Source organism: Trachurus japonicus, chromosome 16 (assembly GCF_045865225.1).
Source record: "Trachurus japonicus isolate A0001 chromosome 16, Traja_1.0".
Lineage (NCBI taxonomy): Eukaryota > Metazoa > Chordata > Actinopteri > Carangiformes > Carangidae > Trachurus > Trachurus japonicus.
The window spans coordinates 9207564-9222369 of NC_140922.1; the positions used below are offsets into that span (position 1 = coordinate 9207564).

Here is a 14806-nt window from a genome sequence, read left to right on the forward strand (position 1 = left end):
TCAGACGTTGCTCCTCTGCTGCGTGCAAAGAAAAGAAAAAAGAAGAGAAAACCCTTCCCCCTCCATGTTTCATCTGGATTACCATTACAAACCTTTCTTTGGCATGTTAGGACAGCAGCTAACCAACTCACTCATCACAAGGAAACGAATGCACATGAGATGGCATGCATGCAATGCATATAGAATAAATCTCGTCCAGTTTGATTGATTAATTAAAAAAGGAAAAGTGGTTGTTTGAAATCAGACAAAACCAGGTTTCACTTCCTTCTTCCATTCTCAAACCAATCTATGAAGATACAGTAGCCTAAGCATGTTTATAATAGGCTATTTAAAAAGATCTGTCACAGAATAACTTGAAGGTCAGTCTTGTCCATTTTTAGTGTATTAATTCAAACCTTAATAAGATAGGCTACAACACTGGTCATTAATTAAATATCTTAGAAGTGAATTGGTATGATTAACAGTACTTGCACATCACTGAATAAACACAACAGATGCTTTAATGTAAATATTATTTAAAATATTTTAATGATATATCCTCATAGGTGATTGGTCAGTTTCCATCTTTGGGCCTTTCCATCACACAATATGCAATCTAATCCTTGGGGACTATAATTGTGAATCACGTGGACATGACCGAGAGTGTGGGGGGTTTTGTTAGATTGGAAATGGTCATTTGTATTGACCAGCAGAGCTGACCACTGCAGGAGCGAGGAAAAAAACGCGTTTTCAGTAAACAAAGACGGACGCGGCAGCAGCGGCTGAAACACTGGGAGTAAACTGGCCCTCAGACATGGCAGAAGGTATGTTAGAAGCTTCTTTTTGGGGGAGTTATCTCTGTGAATGATTGAAGTGCTCTGTGAAGAGGCTGGCTTTTCCTTGCATTGTGTTTGAGATTTTGTTGGGGGGGAAGATTCTTCAGCAAAAAATTCTGCCCGGTGACCCCCCACCCCTCATTGTTTAGGGGGAATAGGTTGCCAGCCCTCTTTTGTTTACCCCCCTCTCCCGCTTTCCCTCTCGCTGCGCAGCCTCTGCTTTTCACAGCATTTTGCATGAAAGTGGCAATCTGTGAGGATTACCCAGTTTGAGGGTTAAAAAAAAAGGATACTGTAGCTTGGGTGCTAATTTTGACTCAAGGCAGAACTGAAGATATGGGCTCTGTTTCTAACCAGGAATTCCCAGGTTGAGTAACTTAACAAGTTTCTTTTTTTCTTTAAACTTTCTTTTAAACAGGTTAATTGAGTCGTTTTCTGCGGTGGACTGTCTCTCTGATTGTAATGGCACATTTTCCAGTATTGTTCACGCACGTGATCTGCAATCCGTGTTTATCAAAGCATTAAACGCTCTTTAGAAATACTGACATCACGCAGCCTGCAAGATCACTTATTTTACGCAAACTCGTGGCACAAGACTGCGGCTCACTTTCTTTTATTTAGTTATGAAAGTGGCGAGAATTGAAACCTTAAACTAAGCCGGAACAACAACCGAGGCTTGTTTCGTCTCTTTTCATTTTATCGATCCGTATTGATCAGTGATGCAACAATGCAAGGGAACGAGAAGATAACTTTTAAAAAAAATGTTTATACACACGGGTTTTGTACTTTGCTGAAATGTTTCACTAGCTATTTTAAGAAGGAGACAACTTGCATTTTTTTTTCTTTTTTTTTTTAAATTGTATTTCAGGAGTGTGTAAAACCGAGGAGGATGAGGGACCGAGCACTGAGGAAGATTCACAGTCTGTCCACGGGCTCGGCGTGTGTAAATGGTTCAACGTCCGCATGGGTTTCGGGTTCCTGTCCATGACCAACCGAGAGGGAGTGCCACTGGACGAGCCGGTCGATGTGTTCGTCCATCAGGTAGGACCTGCATCTCTACTCGGTTTGGGGGGTTGGAAGTGTTAACTAACGAAACAACACCGGCGTTTCCACTATACTGCACCCGGGGGGGGAAAAAAACATAGTCCGGTGTGGAAATGTGCTTTTCCAGCCGGGAGCCACATCACCACACCTGTTTCCAATCTGGTTTAATTAATTGAGGATTTTTAATCTCCCTTCTCATTGGCTAAAATGTGATATGGCTAGGAAATATGCTGGGGAATGTGAAATAAAGTGAAATGTAGCAGAGTTTTCGACGTGTAGGCTATCCTTAACCCGTTTAATCCCAAATTTTTCCCTGCAAAATAAGTGCATACATTTCACTCCTTGGACCTCCCTAACACATAATATGTATGTTTTTTTTCATTTCATGTTGGTTTTGTTAGTGAAAATTTAGGTTTTATACTCGGCAACAATTGTTGCCGGTGGGAAACTGCATAGTCTAAAATTTCACAAATTCTATAATTTGACCTATTTACACATATAAAAAATTAAAACTGACACTAACATGTGAAACATATTTTAACAAGGCATGTACAAATGTGCATCCTAGAGGAACTTCTGCTTGTTTACCTTGACCAAGGACTACACCTGGGCCCTGTCCTATAGGCTACTTTTAGGCGGGTGTGTGTGGACTCCACAATAGGGCTCCATGTAAAACATGCACACTGTGGGTGAAACAAGGCTCCACAACTTGTACTCAAACCAGATTGGTTTGCCCCTGATAAACTGACTGCTGTCATGCTTGCCATAATACTATTATTACCACTACTTCTACTACTACTACTAATAGTAATAATAATAATAAAATCCATTTGTGAGCAGAATCCCATGAAAAGTCAGCAACTCATCCATGCTCCAATCAAGTGCCTTCCTTTGGTTTGCATTGAATAGGCATTTGGCATTTCAACAGTGAGCTCCCTCAGAGAAGGATACATCAGCAGAACAAATCAACAGGGTCCGGGTTTAGTTTGTATAGCCTACTGCAGTTGGACCGTCACAAAATCTGGTATATTGGATGTGGCTGGTAACCATGTCACAACACACACACACACACAACACACATCACTTTGGGGTCTTTTTAGGTCTAGAAGATCCAAGACCTCTGATATTTTTAAGCTGTGTAGAAAAAAACACAAGATTAATAGAATAAACAGCTAAAACCTTTGACATCTCGCATAATGCTATGTGACTATGTGTTATGCTAGCGGCAACAATTGTTGCCGTGCTTACATCTACTCTCCTTATGATCAAAATATGCATGCAGGCATATAATTCTCATTACATATCAGTAGTAGACCCTTTAAAGAATATATGTACAAAAAATGTCAGTTATATCTGTTAATTAAAGTATTTTATTTACTTCCTCATGTACACGTTTGAGGCAGACATCTCCCCCAAGAGGTGCAAGCAGGAAGTAAAGAGGCCTGGTCATGTGACCTTTTGCACTATTTACATGAAATTGATACAATTTAGAGTAAACAGCATATAATTTCATTTTAAAACTTGCATTAGATGCCCAAAGCTAAAACAGCAGTTTTAGAGCTTCCAGAAGTTAGAAGAAATGACTGGCAACAATTGTTGCCGGTGGGATTAAACGGGTTAAGCTTCGATACCTGATGAAGCCATGGTTGTAATGCGGTGGTGGGTGTTTGTTCCTCAGGGGAGGACGTGTTGCTGTGTGGGCTTCCCTCGTGGTCTTTTCAAAAGGACACTGGAGGAGAATGCGAAAGTGTGGTTAAACCTTTACACATTATTAGACCGAGATCGATGCTTTTAACAGGATAGGATACATAGTCCTATGGATATTATGGGCTGCAAAGAAAACTCGTCCTCATGGGTGAATTTTCATGTTTGGCCATTCCTCAGTGGCAAGTTCAACTAAGTGGAGGCTTTTAAAACAATTGACTAAATATTTGGGGTATTATATCTCAGTGGAAATCACAACAGAACCAGGATAACTGGGGACTCTTTTGTGGTTAAGTTATTCATTTTAACACATCTGGCATGCGAGGAATGTGAAATTGTAATGTTTTTTGGACAGATGTGGATGTCCTCTTTTAGCTGAACATTTCTTTCTTTACTTGAGGTTTTATTGTTTCTTTCTCAGGCTAAATAAATGAAAGAAAGCTTCTCATTTCACCCAGGTTTAACCAAAACCCTCACCCACCTTGTAAAAGTGGTGAAATGGGAGGTATGGATAAGGAGGCGGGGGTGCGTTTCCCTCCAACTTCTCATGTGAGTGAGCGCCTCCGCTGCTTGTCTGATAAGATAAAGGCTTAGCATGTGAATGAGAGGAGACCCCACTAGCTGCTCATTCACCTCTAGGTTCCTGTCATAAAGTGATTAGAGGCTCTTTGCTGTCTGCTCAATCTCCTCTGTGTGTGTGGTGGTGTGTTTTATACCAGCTTTTAAGAGCACAGGGGATCTACGCTTTTACTTGAGGTCAATTTCCTTGTCCACACACCACCATGCCGTGGCCTCCAGCTGTGGAGATATTTCCCTAACAAAGTGTATTTTCCTCAATTAAAGATTTTACTTATTTGGGGAAAGTCTGTCATCCACAATTAGTTCTCAGCTGCATGTTCTTTGACTCAAGCAGCTGTTTGTTGTTTCTGTATGCGTTTTCCGCTCCTGATGATACATACAGAGATATTTATTTGTTCTGAGGAAGAGTTGTAACTGAATTATAGTTTGAGTGTACACAGGAAGTTGGTGCTTGATGAGTCATTTTGAAAACCAAAATGTGAGTTCAACCGGGAATGGAAACTTACAGTTTGGTGCAGACAGATCACAAGGATATTACAATGAAGTATTGGTGTCACCACAGGTTTAATGCCAGTTGCCATCATATGCTGCTTCAATAGTGTGCCATACCTTGCAGGTCACAAAAACAAGTTACCCCAGTGAAGTTGTAACCTAAGCAACAACCTCACTGTGGCTGATCTCATGCTACAAGAAAACCAATGACTGGTTTCTTTCTGTGTCATTGGAAAAGTAAGACACAAGTGTGTCAGTGATAGATGTGTAGGGGTTATGGCAACGTAAAAGGCTTTAGCCCTAAAATTAGTGGCCGCGTGTCAAGGAAAATTAACTCCCAGGGTCCACTGGCCTTTGTGCAGGTGGACAATAGAGCCATGCATCCGAATGAAGCACCCCTTGGCCGTGACCGAGCCCCTCTTTGTCTCAGCAGTAGTCCTGCTATTGTCCTTCACTTCTCTGATGTCTTTCTCCATCTCACTGGTCTCCTAGACAGAGTTTACATTAGACCCCCCCTGATGATGCCTCAGCATCAGGTCACACATCCAAGTATAAAGGCTCCTATGTACTCCTATGTACCTGCGTGTTTCTGTGCCTGAGTGTTTCTGTGCCTGAGTGTGTGTGCACTAATAACCTGATGTGGGCATGTGGCTGGTGAGGGTCCGTTAGGGGGTGGGGAAGGTCACACATGGGAGAGGAAGTGGGTTAACGGTCACCAGGGCAGAGAGGCCTGATGGGATTGGGGCTCTGTGGACGTCGTCCATGTTGCCACTCAAATGTCATGGCTCACCAATTGTGCATCCTCTCACGCTCAGGACTTTGTAGCAGATGCTCGGCTGTGAGCGAACGTCGCCGGATTAGAGACGCTTGGGCTTTTGTTTGTTTTTGTTTCTTGTTTAATTGCAGAAGGCGTTGTTAGTTCGCAGCTCGCTACAACCACAGGCTCTGCTTGTAGTGATTCAACAACATTAATTTTGAGTTCTGAAGAGTGCCAACTGGTTGATTATTAACCTGAAGCGGTGTCTGGGAGATTTGCTTCTTGTATCTTTTGAAATGATAACCTGTACTTAAGACTTTTCCTGTTGGGTTTTACTTAAAACAGACCCTTTGAGTTTGAAAATGGGATTAAGTTCTATCACAACAAACCTGCTACATCACAGATATTTCTTCCTATAAACACCCTGTTGCGGTTGAAGATGATGGTGACAATTTAATCTCTCAGCAAGGGAATTTTAGAGAGGAGTTTCCCATGTTGTGTTTATCAGTCTCGAGGTTTTATCCTCAAAACCACAAGAACCTCCCTTTCCTTCACCTCTCTTTTTTCTTTGGCAAATGGAAACTCCTTTTGTCGAGACACTACAATCAAGAGGGACCTTCTCAAAGGTCACTTCAGGTGAACATTTAGTGGGCCGAGGTTATTGTTTACTCTCAAAAATGTTTGACCCACCAATTCCATTGTTGCTCCATTGTTGATTAATTAATCCTCTCCAGTGTTGCTGTTCATGAAACATGTTTCTTCAACAAAAAGAGACATCCCATATTCAAACACTCGTATCAAAGGAAGATATCAATCATTTGTGCTTACCCTTAACTTTTATCTTCCATGTCTTTCTGCCAAACAACTATCCAAGGAATGTCACCCTGACCCCCAACCCCCCAGAGAAGCCATACTGCCTTCTCACCCCACCCCCACCCCCAGCATTAACCCCTGCATCCTGCAGTTTAGGGTTAGTGGTCAGTGTGTTAGTTGTGCTATTTGATGTGAGTGGGAAGAGGGATGGGGGGTGGGGACAGCAGTGTGGAATGCTGTTCCTCCAAAAGGGTGGGGGCGGGGGGTGGGTTGAAGGTTATCCTCATCAGGTTTACCACCCAAACACAGGGAAAAGACAAAAGCAGCATTTAGGCAACGTGGCCTTTTTTAAATGCAGAGCAGTGTGTAAACATACCGCTCAATATCAGCAAGCTTGGTAGGGCTTGTTAAATTTATCAGGTGAGACATAACGATCACCTTAAAATGCCAGACACCTGATAACACCTATCATGGTTGTGTGTGGCGGTGGCAGGGGGTTCTCTAGGGTCAAATGCGGTGTTTCATTTACCTTGGAAGTCAGAGGTGGGAATGATTTCACATCCGAGTCGATCGAGTTCTAGTTGTTGCTTCTTGTTGTTGGTATTGTTGGAAATACAGCAGATGATGATGTGTTACTCTGTATTTTGTGCATACACACACCATAGCACCATGACCACAGATAGAAGTTTGACAATGCTGTGTGTGTCTGTCACTGATTTTAAGAAGATACAAAGATGACAAAGGTGTAGATAAGCAGTATATTAGTATAATGTTTACTTGTGTTGATGCTAAGAGCAGACATCTTAGATTCAGATGCTGGGGTCTGCAAGATCTTTATTTTTCGGGTCAGAAATCTGACTCCAGAGGACACTCGGGTTGAAATATTCACCTGGTTCCTTCAAAGTACCGATTTCCAAGTTGAATTGGAACACACTAAAAGTTATTTGCTTGTAAGTGACTTGACTCGTTCTGTTGTATGAGGAAATGCAGGATGTTAGATACCACATAACAGGAGACCCCAAACCATCAAATAAAATTCTTTTGGTGCTGAATGCTATTACTGCTTTCCCTTTCAGAGCAAATTGCACATGGAAGGTTTCCGCAGCCTAAAGGAGGGCGAGGCAGTTGAGTTTACCTTCAAGAAGTCATCGAAAGGACTGGAGTCTCAGCGAGTTACAGGACCAGGTGGCATCCACTGTCTGGGCAGTGAGCGAAGACCCAAAGGCAAGAAGGTCCAGAAGCGACGTTCAAAGGGAGATAGGTAAGCTGGCAGGAGACAAGAGGAAATCCAGTTTTATTCTTGAGACATTGAAGTGTCAGATAAACTTTAAAACAGTAGTAAACTGGATAATATTATTTGCTTCCATGATATATTGGTCACAGAGTACCCCTCGTTATTTTGTCTTTTCTGCTATATTGGATAAAAGCCTGTGAATACCAGAAGGCATTTGGGAGAAATTCAAGCTTGAGAGCTCTAATATAATGAAAACCCAAATCCAAGGCTGCTATTCCTTAATCAGTTCAGCAAAACTCATTGTACACACTGAAACGCATCAAGTCTAAAATTAAAATAAAAGCAAAAGCTAAGTATTTTCCATAAACTGCTTCTGCTCTGTGAAATCAATTGGCTCCAAACATCTTTACCTTTGTGTTTTTAGTTTTGTGATGATGCATTATTCAAATAATTCAATTGGTTTTCAAATGGTTTGTTTTCTTAAGGAGTAGCAACACACACATTAGAAAACATTATCTGTCCACAAAAAAAATCAAAATCATCAAACTGGGACTGACTGGACAGGAACAAATAATAAAATAAAATAAAAATACTACTGCTCAACAAACAGCCATTGTTGTGTCCACTTTGGATCAGCTATACAATGGTGTTTTTAGTTTCTCCCCATTTTCCTTCCTCTTCCTCAACCCCCACCTCAAGCCCCAAGGGTCGCACCAGCAGGCTTGATGTGTGACCTGGATCAATAACTGTTTAAATCTGCTGGCCCCAAGTGAATTCACACCCAATGACTCTCCCTCTATGCCTAAACCTTCTCTACCAATGTGATTTGTATCTCCAAACCCAAACTAATAATGCCAAAATCACAATTCAAATAACAGAAACATAAATCTATAAATGTTTTGGGCTGGTTGATATACCAGAATGTTCTTCTTTCTACTTGAGATGAATATCTTTGATGGTGTTTTAAAACCAACAATTGAAAAAGTTGCAATTCAGTTCAGAACCACTTTCATGAGTTCACATACTATGGAGGTTACCAAAACTGAACAACCAATTTGCAAATATACAGTATCTTAAATCCTGGATGGTTTCTTCTGAAAGGTTCAATGCAAAGGGAACAATGTCCTTCCAAGAAAAAGAAGAAGGAAGGCTCAAAGGGGGCCTTGATTTTTTGGGTCCTTCTTTGAATGTCAATATAGCATGGGGTTAGAGGTGTATCAACTTCAACCCCCCTGTCAGTTGTGATTAGAGCCAAAGAGTAGTCAGTGTGAGAACAGAGATCATTACTGCCTCAAAGAGTCCTGGGAGGCCTGCTGTGGTTCAATAACTCTCTCTAGACCACACTGATCCATGGATAAGATATTGTTACCCTCTAGCATATTTCATTATGCAACACTGGATGGTGATTCATGGAGTTGTGTATAATTGATTGATCATACTTATAACCAATAGATGGATATCTTTAGGACCATAGTAGACAGTATCATGTTTGATGCCTTGAGTGAGATGCTATTTTTCAGTTCACATTTCATAGACCACCTCTGTGAGTGAGTGTGTGTGTATATATGACTGAGGCAGAGGAAAAAGCTCCTGTCCATTTAATTGATAACAGATGCAAGAGCCTGGGCAAGGGGGTGAAAGGTCACTGTTGTCATGACAACAACGTATGAGTAAATGCAAGAGGGCTGGGGGCTGGGATTGGGGGTTAGAGGACTGAGGAGAGGGTGGGGGGGTCAGGGTTCAGAGGTCATTACTGCAGCTTTTTTAGACAAAGGGGCCACTTCCCCTTTCCTCCTCTTGGCTCCTGATGGATGCTGATGTAGGGAGCTTCTGTGATGTAACAGTATAGACCTCGACACCACCCCTATGGCCACCCGCTACAAAGCTGCTCTGACCCCTTGGAAGCCGCCCTGTCAAAGCCTCATCTGCTGCTACAGTGGTGGCAGGGGGTCCACAGTGGCACACACTGACCGCCCCACGCCCACCACCCATCTGTCTTCCGCCCCTGCACGCGTGGCCATTCTATAGAATATGTTCGAACGGAGGTGGCCTTGGACACCCCCAATGGCTCCATCTGACCCCTCATGGTGTTCGTTTCTAAAGTTCAATGCTGATGAAACGGATGTCTCATACAATAGAGTCCAATGGGAAGCTTGTGGCAGTGACAAACTGACAAATAGGGCAAGCTGTTCACGATATCTGACATAATACCTGCCACAGAAAAATAGGAGCCTTGCCACTCCAATATTGTAGCTCTGAAGACTGCTTGAATTATTGAATTGTCAGAATCTCCTTCTTGCTACTAAGAAAATGTAGTATTGAAGTGAAAGAAGTAATAGGTTCTGTTCACAATTTTTGGCCATTTAAAAAAACATCATCAACAACATAACAGTATTTTAAGATGTTCAGCCATGGTGTGCTCTTCACAGAGTAACAGTGTGACCTGGAATGCCCTTGGTTACACCCAGTGAAATGTTGCCATCTAGTGGCAAACGGGTGGAAGAAAATCCCATGCCCACTCATACATTGGTTTTGTAAAAAAAATGCATGCACATACAGCATGCACAAAGTGTGACACCAGAAAGCTGTTTTCACATCCATCACCCATAATCTGTTATTAAAAGCCCATTGACAAAGTTATAGACGAGCCCTAAGAGGTATAAAATAGAACAGTATTTGGAAACTGAAGAACCTGTTTATGAATGCTGACTACTATGTGTTATAGAATTTACTTGAAAATTATTTATATCAACTCAAATGTTGTTGATTGATAATCAAAGCTTTAACCTATTTAAAAATGTTTGCTATTGCAGGTGCTACAACTGCGGAGGCCTGGACCACCATGCCAAAGAGTGCAAGTTACCACCCCAGCCCAAGAAGTGCCATTTCTGCCAGAGCATCGACCACATGGTTGCCAACTGCCCAATCAAAGCACAACAGTCCTCACCAGGATCTCAGGGAAAACCATCCTCCTTGAAAGGAGATGAGGAGGAGGAGCACAGCCAATCGGCACTGCCCCCCGAGACCTCCGATTAATTGACGAATTGGGCAACACTGACACCGGGGAAGCACAGAGGCCAATCAAACTGCTTTGATGGTGGGATGGGACACACACTACCCCCTTCCACCTGTTGAAGCTGCTTTTGGAACTACCTCAGGTTTTAAAAAAAATGCTCATGAAGAATGTTGCTGAAGGTTTTTTGTTTGTTTTCATTTGGTGTAACACTCAGGAATACTGCTGTATTATTGCACTCAGGATGCTACTAAATGTTTGAATCACTGCTGTTTGTTGAGGGTTTTGAGATTGTAGTGATTAATGCCATATAACAGATTATCATGGTAGGTTTTTGTAGAATCTGGGTTTTTTTTTTTTTTTTTTTGATTCTTACTGCAGTGTTTCATTTACCTCGGGTTAGGTTCATTTACTGTGCCTCTGCTGTGGGCATTATACCTCTTATTTTTGCATTATACTCAGTGTGTTTAGTATGGAGCTACACTTTTGCTGCCTTACCAGTTAGTCTTCTTCCTGACTGTTACACCTCACTATCCGACAGGGCAGAGACGTGACAGTTAGTACCTCTGTAATGAATGTTAGCTTGCATATCGCATGGGGAATGGGAGGGTTGATGAAAACACATGGGATGGGTTTTAGGGTATAGCTATAGGCAATGTATTGGCATCTGCCAATATTGCAATTGACCATCCAGTTTTCCTGGGGCCAAATGAATGTCAGACCAGAAGTGGTCTCCAGCTTTTGGTTTGGAGTTATTTTAGTTGTAATTTTTTTTCTTTTCTTTTTTTTTATCCAGCGTTTTGCTGGCCATGTAAAGGTGCACGATCTACCTCAATGCATCATGTTTGGTCTGCTACTAACACTGTCACCCTAACTGCTGATGGTAAACCAGATATTCTCAGATTTCATCTCTGGAGATTGTGATATGGATTGGGATTAAATCAAATCCGTTTTGCACTACAGTGTTTGCGCAGCATTAGCCATTAGTTGTGATATGACTCTTTGAAGAGTAACTTCACACTCCCTGAAAAGCGTCTGTTTTGGTTTAACTTTTTATCTGGCTGAAGTGAGATGTTCTCCAGGATCTCCTGACATTTTTCTCAGCTATTTAAAAAAAAAAAGGATTTGTTGTCTGCTCCATTTCTAACATTGGAAGGGTTTATGGGAAGCATACTTTCTTGAGCTTTTCAACAATCCAACAAGCATTTCTGATGGTGAATGCTGACCACTGGGATCTCAGGAACCTAAATTAACTCAGGTGTGGTCAGTTGTTCTGTTGATATAGTGTGGTACTGTAGCTCCACGCTACATCAGAATTGCTCAAAGAGCAGAAAAACATGTTTCTATTTGGTAAAGAAAGCAAGATTATTGGACTGGATGCAGTTACAAGTTGAAGGCAAAACGTTGCTTTTCGGGGTGATGTTTAATTACTCTTTAACCTCTTTGGGAATTGGAAGCATTACCTTTGTGAACTTTTTATTTACACTATATTCTCATTTTACTGGCTGCTGTGTAAAAGACTGCTGCTTTTTTCCATGACCTTAACAAGGATTTGATGGAATTCCAACCAACGTAATACTAAACACAATACATGTACAACGTAATTTCAAATAAGATACTTGACCTGGACTGAGTTACTGAGGCGTCCAGCTAGCTCTCCTCTTGATACTTGAATAAAACGAGGCAGAATCATACATGATGTTGCCAGTGGGAAGGCTGGTGTTTTTGTTTATAACCATGTGATCCATTTCTAGGTAGTTATTTAAGACATTACCTCCCCATAGCCCTTCGTAGGGTAATAGTTCAGGGACACCAAGCCTGCACGGAGGAGCATGTAGAACTAGCTAGCTAATCAGCATTTTACTCCCATTTTACAGGAGAAGCTGACAAGACTTTTACACTCAATTAATATATATGTAAAATTATTCTAAAGCCTTTTTTTAAAAAAAGAAAAAAAAATCATACTACGTATTTATTTTTCATCCAAGAGTGCTGCAGCCTCTCCTGCTCCTGTCGAAGCCTCTCAGCAATTAATGTTTGATCAGACATCAGAAAACTGCCAAACGTCATTCAAAGCTACGTATGATTTGAGAATATATTTGGTTACACTTTTTTTTTTAAATCGAGGTACTCGTATTACTTTGTACATGTGTGCTTGATAAATCATTTTCCTTAATAATCCAATGCAGTATAAATACAGTGATATTGCAATATAGAGTACATACTGTACAGGTACATAGTATTATGAGAATTTCTTTATTTCCTTTGTCTTTTGTGTTTATTTTTTTAACTTTCTTTTTTTGTGCACAATGAGCCTTTCACAAGAGAGACACATTGTTATTCCTATCTATGCCAAAACCAATGCAATGTTACTCTGCACTAATCATGTGTAAGATGCATTCATTTCTTTTTTTGTATTCCTTTTAATCTCCTTTTAATGTGTTAAATATTTTTATATTATATGTTTTTAGACTTTCATATATCATCTACAGTAAGTTACCGGGAGACAAAAACAGTACCTCCACTCTTAGTCTCATCTCAGGAAATACCAATCTGAAAACTCAGGGAATACTTCAGATTGATTGGAAAGAGTCGATGAGTGTTTATTCAAGACCTAATTGGCAATTGCTCACCCACATGATGTGAAATGATGATATAATATGATATGAAGAACTACTATTATTGTATTTTTTCCTCTATAATTGTTGTAGATGGGGATGTAGTAGATTATTGTTAAAGGGACTGGGGCTGGTAGTATATAATATATGGGGTTTTCTCATCTCAACACATGGCTGATACTTGGTGTTTCAGACTATCAATGCTTATGACAAAAAGAATGTGTCATGGATGAATTAACACTCAAATCCTACTTTATACTCTACTTTTGGGCTGTGTTTATATACTCTACGTTTTCCAATTGTAAAGGTTACATAAGGAAACACTGTTCTGATAATTACACTCAGGATATAAAAGGACAGAAAGATTGTTGATGTAAGTGCTCTGATTAGGTGGACTCATCTTGTTTATTTTCTGAAATTTTACGCTGAATTAACCATTTACGATTACAATGCTAACATGGCTAACTTCAACACTTTCCTTCCTCTGCATTTAAAAGAGGCACACAAAGAATCAGTTTGTGAATTTTTTTTGTATTGCTTCTCAATACCTCATCCGTCAAGGTCTAATCGGTGACTCTGACACCCACTATTTAGACAAAGGTTAAAACAAAAGTGTTGTATTATAATGTTTGCAATGTTCTGCTGAACTTTGTAATGTTTTCAAAGTATCATTTGGAAACTTAAGTCTATTACAGACATTCTGATTGCAACAAACCTGTCTGACCCCTCAGTGGTGTGTTATTGTGAATTGAGTGTTGGGTATTAGGTGAGTTAGATATATCTTGAAAATCCAAGGACCTATTAGGCCATGTGCTCAGGGTAACATGTGAAGTGCACCAAAGCACTCTGCATCATAGTTTGCTTGGTGTGGTACATTTTGTTTGTGACCATCAGCCATTTATTTTGTGGTGTTGTATCTTGTCAGGTAAATGGCTCGGGCTACCTCCGAAAAATGTGCATTTATTACTGATGAATGTATCAGTGCTGACTGCCATGAACTTACAATTATCTTGATCTCAGGCAATTTAATGGCTAGTTTGTCAATGATGAGCAGCATGTAGGCTTTTCAAAGTATTACTGTGATTATGTTTCTATATGTAAAGATCTGCTCCATTTCCTAATAAATATGTCAATATCCATGTGTGTTTTCCATGTAACCTGTTCTGATACTAATTCACAATCCTATCACTTGATTTCTGACTGGCCTGACTACATTTGCTTAGTTGTCTGGAAAGAAATATCCAGATCCTTAAGTAGCAATAACACAGATATAGAAATACTCCATTACAACTAAAATACTTGAATTCAAGAGGTTTCTTGATAAAGCACAGTAATTAAGCTCCTATCAAATGTAAAATGACACATTATACAAATATTTCTGCTTGACATTAACTAATAACCACTTACTTTATGTCTATCAAATCAAAGGCAATTACTAAAAAGTCAATCGTTATGTGTGTACAGCCATGGTCACACGTTTTGAGAATGAATGGTTTTCACAAAGTTTGCTGTTTCAGTGTTTTGTTTTTTTTCTTTTTGGCAGATGTTCCCATGGGATATGTATAAGTAGCCTATTCTTGTAGAAGTGGCTTCTTGCTGCACTTTTTGATGCCCCACCATCCGCCAAAAGTCTTTGCCTCACTGTGTTTGCAGATGCGCTAACACCTGCTGCCATTCCTGAGCAAGCACTGCACTGGTGGTGCCCCGATCCTGAAGCTGAATCACCTTTAGGAGACT

General features: G+C 40.6%; 1 protein-coding gene across 2 annotated transcripts; it reads left to right on the forward strand.

Moving 5' to 3' along the window:
* Window positions 1-693: 693 nt before the first annotated feature.
* lin28aa (lin-28 homolog Aa) lies at window positions 694-10818 on the forward strand. Of its 2 annotated transcripts, none has more exons than XM_085801103.1 (4): window positions 694-803; window positions 1684-1856; window positions 7281-7465; window positions 10252-10818. In XM_085801103.1, exons 1-4 carry the CDS (start codon window positions 794-796, stop codon window positions 10472-10474), a joined length of 591 nt encoding a protein of 196 aa, XP_085657229.1. In that variant the 5' UTR covers window positions 694-793; the 3' UTR covers window positions 10475-10818. The 2 variants fall into 2 exon arrangements, with proteins under 2 accessions (XP_085657229.1, XP_085657228.1); XM_085801102.1 differs by lacking the exon at window positions 694-803 and adding an exon at window positions 1023-1182.
* The last annotated feature ends 3988 nt before the right edge of the window (window positions 10819-14806 follow it).

Bases quoted from the DNA above. Each gene is read 5' to 3' on its own strand.
- lin28aa (XM_085801102.1), top strand. From the start codon at position 1,152: ATGGGCTCTGTTTCTAACCAGGAATTCCCAG. The intron at 1,857-7,280 runs GTAGGACCTGCA...TTTCCCTTTCAG, and splicing joins TCGATGTGTTCGTCCATCAG to AGCAAATTGCACATGGAAGG. The intron at 7,466-10,251 runs GTAAGCTGGCAG...TTGCTATTGCAG, and splicing joins CGACGTTCAAAGGGAGATAG to GTGCTACAACTGCGGAGGCC.